At 31.3% G+C, this 10,005-nt stretch overlaps 1 protein-coding gene across 6 annotated transcripts in view; it reads right to left on the bottom strand.

Annotated features, from left to right (window-relative positions):
• Positions 1-10,005, bottom strand: part of LOC127944995 (vitamin D3 receptor A) — a 50,129-nt gene that overhangs the window by 7,563 nt on the left and 32,561 nt on the right. For all 6 annotated transcript variants that reach the window (XM_052541471.1, XM_052541469.1, XM_052541468.1 and 3 more), the window contains 6 exons: positions 9,868-9,998; positions 5,938-6,122; positions 4,944-5,043; positions 2,311-2,491; positions 1,836-1,987; positions 921-1,037 (listed from right to left, as the gene is read on the bottom strand). In XM_052541471.1, coding sequence (XP_052397431.1) covers positions 921-1,037; positions 1,836-1,987; positions 2,311-2,491; positions 4,944-5,043; positions 5,938-6,122; positions 9,868-9,998 — 866 coding nt within the window. The remainder of the gene's footprint in view (positions 1-920; positions 1,038-1,835; positions 1,988-2,310; positions 2,492-4,943; positions 5,044-5,937; positions 6,123-9,867; positions 9,999-10,005) is intronic.

The following is a 10,005-nucleotide window of genomic DNA, read 5'->3' as shown; positions in this document are numbered from 1 at the left end:
ATAATTATTATAAATATATAAAAATCGCCGTCCTTAAATTGGTTAACAACATTTAATAACCTCAGTTTTTTTATAGTCACAAAACATAGAATTTATTAATATTTAGGATTATCTTTTATTCTGATGTCTTCATTTTAATTTTAGTTTCAACTTTTAGTATACTTCTGTAATTTTTATTATTTTCTTTGTTTTAAACTATTTTTTATTACAGTTTTAGTTATTTTACTATATCAGCTTATTAAACCTAATATTTTTTATTTCAGCTTAATTTTTTGCAATTTTCATTTTAGTTTAAATTATACTTTTGTCACTTTTATTAGTTTTTGTTGAAACTTCTAAACAATCTACACGAGAAGATAAATTAAAAAAAATATAATAAATTTACCAGACTTTTATTCACAGCCACTTACAAATGAAGATTAGTATATTATCATTAATATAATTTATATTAAACCTAATTTTAAAAAGCTTCACCGTCTAGAAAACTCTAAATAATTAATTAGCAAATGCTTTTATGTTCTCAACCAACTTCCAAGTAATATATAATTAATATAATTATTATGAATATATAAAAATCGCCCTCTTAAATTGGTTAACAACATATAAAAACCTTATATGATATACATATAAAAACCTTAAAAAACCTTTTTAATAGTCACAAAACATTGAGAGTCACTGCTCTATATAACACTCATGATAATAAAAGTTTAAAATTAATTCACAACTACATTGTGCAGTTATGGTTTTTATTATAATATGCTCACATTTTGTAATTTCTTGGCTGTTTGTGGAGCAGCTCTCATGTCTCTGGCAACTTAATTTGTTGAACAGTCAAGTATTTTTTAAAGTAAGGATCAGTAGTGAGAACGTTTGAACTAAAATGCATCTGATTGCATGTAAACAGAGGCATGAACACACACCTGGAGACAGCAGGCAGATGGCCATCAGCAGCACATGCTCCTCTTCAGTCATGTTCAGCTTCTTCAGACCCACCTGAAACTTCACCAGCGGCTCCAGCAGCTCCAGAGTGTGCCCCGCTACACACACACACACACACACACACACACACGTCAGAGCTTTTGCATGTGTTTGTACATGTTTTTCTACACTGATAGGGCCTTAAACCTAAATACACAGCAACTAATGGGTCCTTGTGTCACTTTAGGGATGTAAATTGACGTCTACATCAGTAATAATGCTTATCAATCACACAGAATGAGTTTTTTGAGATTTTAAAAATGTAGAAAGTTTCCTGAGAGGGTTAGGGTTAGGGGTAGGGTGATAGAAAAAGAGAAAGAGTGTGTGTGTGAGTGAATATGTGTGTGTGAGTGTGTGAGTGTGTGTGTGTGTGTGTGTGAGAGAGTGTGTGTGTGTGTGTGTGTGTGAGAGAGTGTGTGTGTGTGTGTGTGAGAGTGTGTGAGAGAGTGTGTGTAAGTGTGAGTATGTTTGTGTGTCTGCCTGTGTGTGTGTGTGTGTGTGCGCGCCTGTGTGTTAGTGTGTGTGTGCGTGAGTGAGAGTGTGTGTGTGTGTGTGTGAGAGAGAGTGTGTGTAAATGTGAGTATGTTTGTGTGTGCGCACGTTTGTGTGTGAAAGAGTGTGTGCGCACGTTTGTGTGTTAGTATGTGTGTGTGTGCGTGTGTGTGTGTGTGCACACATGTGTGTGTGTTTGTGTGTGTGTGCGCGCGTGCGTGTGTGTGTGTGTGTGTGTGTGAGAGTGTAAGTTTGTGTGAGAGTGTGTAAGTGTGAGTATGTGTGTGAGTTAGAGTATGTGTGTGTGTGTGTGTGTGTGTGTGTGTGAGTGTGTGTGTGTGTGTGTGTGTTTGTGTGTGTCTTACCCTTGGTGACATCATTGACGCAGTATTTGAAGTCTGGTCCTCCGCAGCTCCAGCTCATATCCTCCAGATTGAACGACTGATTGGAGCGCAGCATGATGATCTCGATAGCGCTGGACTTGAGCAGAGCGATCTGATCTTCAGCCGTCAGGTCCCTGAGACACGAGACACACACACCATATATCTCCAAATCTAGATCTAGAGCTCAAAATGTCTTAAAGTTGACACACTAACTAACATCCAAAACTAAAACTGAAACCAAAATGATAACAAAAATAGACTTTTAAAAAAGAAAAACATCTCTTTAATTAATTTAGATAAACATAGATTTGTTTAAGATTTTTTTAGGATAGTATATGTAAAATGCATAGTTCAAACTGAACTGCAAGAAAGAAAACTAATCGTTCACTTCCTGCCTAAGTGGATGATTTTTGACTGGAATGACACCAGCTCAAAACACAGGAGAACGGCGTCTGACCTGAATCCAGGGATCATCTTGGCGAATCCGATGACCTTCTGGATGCTGTAGCTGACGAGGTCTGCGAGGTGCGGTAACATGGACAGGCGTGAGTTGTCCTCCTCGCTGGAGTCTGGACTGCCACCGCTGTCCTGATACATCATCAGCAGATTACTGAAGTTCAGCTTCGTGTCCACAGACTCTACAGAGACACCGGAGACACAGAGCCAGACGTTACCTTACACACGTCACGCATATAGCACAAGATTCCAGCTGTGACAAGACGTTTCTGGACTCATTAGATCCTTATTTTACTATACCATTATAAAATTTATTAATATTTCGAATTATCTTTTATTTTGATGTCTGTTTGTAATTTTGTTTGTTTGTTTTAATTTATTTTTTATTACAGTTTTAGTTTCAGTAATTTTACTATTTTAGCTTATTAAACCTATTAAACTTAAGTATGTCAAAATGTAACATTTTATTCAAGTCTTTTTATTTTTATTTTAAATTTCATCAAATATTTGTATTTTATTTAGTTTTATTTCAGCTTTATTTCAATGAACACAAACAATTTGAATTGTTTAGCAATTTTCATTTTAGTTTAAATTACACTTTTATTACTTTTTGTTGAAATATGTGGTTTAAAATTTATTTAGTTATATTTGTATTTCAGTTATAGTAAGTTTAAGTATTAAAATTAAGTTAGTTGCCATTAAAAAAATATAACATTTAATTTTAGGTTTTTTACATTTATTTTAAGTTTTTTACATTTATTTTAAGTTTCACCAAATATTCATGTTATACTTTATTTCAGCTTTATTTCAAAGAACAAAAACTATTTTAATTGTTTTGCAATTTTCAGTATTCATTATCATTTTAGTTTAAATTATCACTTTTTATTTTTATTAGTTTTTGTTCAAATATGTCTAAATTGTTGTTGTTATCTTTTTATTTCAGTTGTCGTAAGTTTAAATACTAAAAGTAAGATAGTTGGCATGACAAAATGTAAAATTTCTATTTATTTTTTAAATTACGTTTCATCAAATATCTATATTTTATTTAAATGAATTACATTGTTTTGATTAATAAATTTTACACAAACATTTTAATGACTAATATAATGTACAGTAAGCTTCATGTGTACAGAAATGCATCATATTTTGCATTAAGGTGAGTGACTTTTTATATTTTATATGATTTAACTCATATAGCCAGAGTGTGTTCAAAAGATTTCTCGAAATCATAGAAGGGTGAAAATTTGTGATGTGCCTGATGGGTAACATTTTGTGCAAAAACATGATAATTTTTTGGTGATAATTTGCATCACTTTTGTTGTGACATTCTGGCCGTGAACAGACTTCTAAACACTTCAACAATGCAGAAAAACAAAGTTCTTCCTCATATTTTTTTTTCTTGTTTTTCAGCACAAATTGCTAAACAGTTTTAAAGATATTTTTACTTTACAAGCAAATACAAGACACAACAGGCAAAATCAGTTTTTCCATATACTGCTCAATTTAGAAATGTTGGTCTATTTCGCTTCTATAGAATATATTCTTCAAACTAGAACAAAAACATTAGTTTATTTTATTGCACTTTTTCGCTTTGTGTCTTCAGATTTCAATTAACAATCCATATCTTTAAAAGTTTTCTTCTCTTCAGCAGCACTAACATACACCAAAACTTACAGTTTTATTCCTCTCTATAATCTGAAGATTTCTACTCAAGGGTTTGTTCATATATCATTCACATTGATTTATACAACATTTTATTTCTAAAAACATGGTGAAAATCCATATCTTTAAAGGGACAATGAGTTTTATCTCCACTTCTGCAGCACTTACATTCACCAAAACTTACAGTTTTATTCCTCTCTATGATCTGAAGATTTCTACTGAAGGGTTTGTTCATATATCATTCAAAACATGAATTTTTTATATTGCACTTTATCTACTAGCATCTGTAAATTTCGATTACAATCCATATCTTTAAACGTTGGTTTCTCCACTTTAGCAGCACTTACATTCACCAAAACTTACAGTTTTATTCCTCTCAATATTCTGGAGGTTTTTATAGAGGGGTTTGTTTATATTTCATTCAGGCTGATTTATATAAACTTTTATTATTAAAAACGTGCCGATTTTTGAACAATACATTTTTTTTCTGTCTGTTGATAGTATTATATTTTTACAAATGACAAAAAGAAAAATCTGAAATCCCCACTGTAGAAATCTTTAAACTTAATGCCAACAAAATGCCTTAAGACAAAAAAGTCTAAGTCTATGCTTAAAACAAGGCTAATTATCTATAAGTGGGGTCAGAATAGAAATCTTTATTATTTCCCTTTGAATTCAGTTTATTTTTCTAATTTTAAGCATCAACCGATTTACAGATCACTGTAAAAAGTCATTTTGTTTCTGAATTAAATGTATCTTGGTTTAAATTTTTTTTAGATAATTTGTGCTGGAAACAAGACACTCGGTTTTTGTAACCAAAAAAGAGGGAAAACTGAAACCTGAAAACATTCCTGTGTAAATGTATTTTGGGGACAAATTTGTGACTGCATTTAGATTTAGCTCAGTGAATGTAAGTGTGTTTGTTATGTATATATGTCTATATGTGTGTGTGTGTGTGTGTGTGTGTGTTACCTGGTGAATGGTTGAATGAATCTGATGAAGCGTCAGACAGAGAGTGAAGAGACGCAGCACGACTGGCGCTGCGGGTGACCGGACCCTCACGAACCGGAGGCTAAAACACACAGAAAACACCTGATATTACAAACTACTGCATAAATTCTTTGAGAGGAAAACTGCAGGATGTGTTCAGAGCAGAGTCTCCATTAGAGAACACATCAAACAGAAATAACTGCAATTATAAAAATCACAGTGTTCAGAGAAGTCCAGCTCAGGTTTCATGTGGAGAACTAGAGCTCAAATTCTGCTCGTAAATGAAATGACTGTAAGAGGAGTGCCTTTAGTAACAACATTAACATATAGACATATGATCTGCAACAGATTCAAATAAACTCCATATACAGGTTTTCAACTCATATCAGAGACATTAAAGTCCAGAATCGCAGCATCACAATTGTTTGTAAATGTGTTTGCTTGTCAGGAATAATTTATGGAACATAAAATCACAGCTTTTCCATCAAAACAAAACAATAATTTACCTAGTTATACCCAGAAAAGTAGAAAAGCTTATAAAGCACAGTTTGGGGACAGTCATTTTAAAGAAATTAATAATTTTATTCATCAAGGACGCATTCAGTTTATCAAAAGTGACAGTGAAGACATTTATAATATTAGAAAGATTTCTATTTTAAATATTGCTTTTCTTTTGAACTTTCTGTTCATCTGTGAATCCTGAAAAAATAAAATGCATCAAAGTTTCCACAAAAATATTGTGCAGCACAACTGTGTTCAACATTGATAATAATCAGAAATGTTTCTTGAGCAGTAAATCATCATATTTTCATGATTTCTGAAGATCATGTGACACTGAAGACTGGAGGAATGATGCTGAAAATACAGCTGTGCAGTTGTTGGAAATTGTAATATTACACTGTTTTTACATTATTTTTTATAAAATAAATGCAGATTTGCTGAGCAGAAGAGACTTCATGAAGGAGTTTGAACTGACCCTGAATCGGACGAAATCGGAGTAGGAGTCGTCATAGGTCTTGTGATGCGCTTCGACCAGTGTGTTGATGATCTGCATCTGTTCCTCGCTCAGACGAGGTTTCCTCGCCTCCCTCGCCGCCTCCTCCTCCTTCCTCTTCAGGATAAGATCCTTCTTCCTCTGCACCTCCTCATCCGTCAGAATAACTGAAAGACAGACAGAACCAGTCAGACTTCTGAAGATGTACGAAAACAACGTTAACTGAAATCAAACAAAATATAAAAAACAGCTAGTTTTTTTTCAATTTGATAACAACAGCTATTATTTCTAATCTCCTTTAAATTTCAGCAGTTGTAGTAAAATAACTAAAGCTGGAAAAAAAATATTGTAAAATATTAATAAAATAAAAATATATAGATATGACAAAAACCCAACAAAATTACTAAACTTAAAAATCGAAAATATAAAAGTAAAAACAAATATTAATAAAAAGTAATGAAAACAATACGGACATGGGTTCCTAATTAAACCTAATTCTAAGTATTAAAAACTATACAGACTTTTAAAAACGAATAAAATGACAAAAACACGCAAGAAATTACTCAAATGAAAATGGAAAATATAAAAAAACTATATATGTATATTTTTAAAAAAAGTTACAAAAATACATCAAAATTACTAAAATAAACTAATAAATATTAATAAAACAATTAAAAAATAAAAACTATATATGCATTTTTTTAATTACAAAAACAAAAAATTATTAAAATAACCTAATAAAATTGAATAAAAAGTATATATGCATGTTAAAAAAGTAAAAAAAAGAACCAAAATACTAAAATAAACTACGAAATATTAATAAAACATTTAAAAAATAAAACTATATATACATTTAAAAAAATGACAAACACAAAACATTATTAAAATTACATAATAAAAATGAATAAAAACTATATATATGCATGTTAAAAAAAAGTAACAAAATACAAAAAAAACATTATTAAAATTGCATAGTAAAAATTAATAAAAACTTAATATGCATGTTTAAAAAGTTACAAAAATACAACCAAATTACTCAAATTAACTAATAAATATTAATAAAAACTATATACACATGAAAAAAACATTATGAAAACTTAATTGCAATTACAAACTAAAAATGCAATGGAAAAATATAAAAGTAAAAACATTAAAAACTTTAATAAAAATAACACGGTCAGTAACAAGATAATTTTTCCAAACAACCAGCGTCTGTCTGCTCATTATCACGTCTAAAGCGGCGTGGATTACCACACACTCTCTCGATATTCTGCAGCTCTTGGCTCAGACTCCAGGCTCATGTGAAGGTGCGTACGACCACCAGACGATCCTCGGGAGGCAGTTTTTCAGACGCCCAGCATGCTACAGACTATTACAGACACCGACTGACAGCTGAAGCGCTGCACAATCGGCCGTCTGCACAAGCAGAACTCTGACAGTGCCAGTCTTGAGCGGATGGCATCTGTGAGTCTCTCTCTTACTTAGGCTGCACTCGGGGATTTGAACGATTTCCAATAAACCCACATTTACACAAAACGGTTTTAGTCTGAGGGATTCATGGCGACAGTGTCTTGTGAAGCTGTGTGTACTAGGGATGTGTCCAATTAGTGAACTCGGAGAGGCACAAAAAAACGAATGCTGCTATGTACGAATGATCACAAAAACAGAAAGTGAAAGTAAAAAGTGAGCGCTCATTCAAAAATGAGCATATTTACAGCGGCTGACCGCAATTTATATACAGTATAGCGAGAGAAAGCACTGAAATGTATTTTTTCCTCCCATCCCGTATTTTATTCCATTTAGGGCTTCTGTGGAACACGTTATTTGTTTTCCGTGCCTTTCCGAATTTGGATTCACTATTCACTATTTTCTCTCAGTTCATTCATATATCATGCTTAAGATCAAAACATTTTATGTTTATATAATTAATAAATAAATATACTTTTTTTCTCTGCTAATTTCACTAATTAAATGTTTAAAATACAACATTTTATATAAATATGCTATTCTAGTTAACATATTATTTTATATATTTATACATTTATTTATCTTTTTACTTTTTTAAATGTATTATATATTTTACTATTATTATTTATTTGTATTTTATATGTATAAAAACATAATATTATAATATCAGTAAATATTATTATAGGTTTAATGCATTTGCATACATTTATTTTTTATTAAATTATATACAGTATATACACATGTTTATATACATATACAGTGGGTACTGAAAATAATCACCCCCTTGCATCTTATAACAAAAAAAGTGGAAAATATAAAGATATAACACCTACATAATAATAATATTAATAAAACAGAATCACCGAGATGGAAAAAGATCACCCCCTTGTGTCAGTATTATGTTTTAATTACACTGTACTATTTTCAATGGGAAAAACTGATCATAATTAATGCATAAATATTAATTAGTCCAATAAAATTATCTCAAAATACGAAAGAAAAAATATTATCGTAAATATTGACCATGTAGACCATGACTGTGTCTACAGTCCCGATGATGTCACGATGACATCACAGTGCCGAGATCAGCATCTCTTTAGCTGCACAAACCGCTGACCTTTGACCTGCTGTCCTCAGCCGACCCGAATGCGACACACAAAGAGGTTCTTTTATACACAACGGTATCTGTTTTCGCTTAAAGTGGCGATCTGCCTTCCCCACGACTCCCACAAAATCTGGGTCGCTCATTGAGCAACTTCATGGAGAAAAACCATCATTGTTGGCTCTCTCTCTGTGTGTGTGTGTGTGTGTGTGTCGCTTTAAAACACCTCAATTAACTGGAATTAACACATAAACAAAGCGCATGTTTTAATTAATGCTGTTTCTTAAACTCGAAACCCCATAGTAACACAACAGAATGTTTTGCACAAAAGAAAGTCGATTAAAAAAACTAGTTAATAAAATGTGGTTGTTAATATTATTGTCATTGGTTGAGCTGTAATCCTCCTGAAAACTCTCAAAACATCTCTCATATGGAAATATGCCATCTGTTAAATTAAAGACAGATGAAGTTACAAAAACACTGGCTGACTCATAAACCCAAAAGATTATATACATAAACACTCAGTTATAGTTATTATAATGCCTCAGTATGATCGGGTTTAATTTTAATTTCTGAAACTCTCTCATCGAAATAAATTATATTTTATAAATGTTTAATTACACATTTGTAAATCTCTCTTTCTATATATTTATATATAATTAAAATATGAATATGATTTTAATATGATACGTGTGTGTCTAAATACAAATATAAAATTAATTATTTTAATGTGATACATATACATTTAAATATGTTTACATAAATATATGTTTACATTATATATATATATATATATATATATATATATATATATATATATATATATATATATATATATATATATATATAAATTCTAAATATGATTTTAATGTGACACATATAAAAAATAAAGGAGTCTAATAATACAATATAATACATTTTAATATATAAATAATCATATATTAAAAAATATATTTTTAAAACAAAAATATTAATCTGATTAATATATATATATATTTTTTTACAAATTATGAATAAATAATATACATACAGTATACAATACCAATATCTAATAAAATATAAATGTGATTTTTGTTATATATTTAAAATTAAGTAAATTAATATAATAAACCAATATATTTATATATATGTGTGTGTGTGTTTGTGTGTTTGTGTGTGTGTGTGTGTGTGCATGTGTGTATAATTTAATTCTAGATGTCAGTATCTAGTGTGAGTTCATTGTCTCTCATGTGTTTGAAGGTCGGTCTGACAGCATTCTGTTCATTCTTTCATATGTTGATGTTGGTCGTGACCCCGGGTGTGACCTCTGACCCCGGTCAGCTCAGAGGGCGTGTGACACTCACATTCCTTCATCATGCCGATGTCGACGCAGCGCTTCAGACGGCAGGCCTGGCAGTGACGCCGGTTGTCTTTGGTGATGGTGCAGTTCCCGCTGAAGGGGCAGGTGAAGCTAGCCTTGCGCTTCATACTGCGCCTGATGA

Source organism: Carassius gibelio, chromosome A23, assembly GCF_023724105.1.
Source record: "Carassius gibelio isolate Cgi1373 ecotype wild population from Czech Republic chromosome A23, carGib1.2-hapl.c, whole genome shotgun sequence".
Classification (NCBI taxonomy): Eukaryota; Metazoa; Chordata; class Actinopteri; order Cypriniformes; family Cyprinidae; genus Carassius; species Carassius gibelio.
The sequence above is the reverse complement of the archived record's forward strand: the minus strand, read 5'-3'. Positions and strand labels throughout refer to the sequence as shown.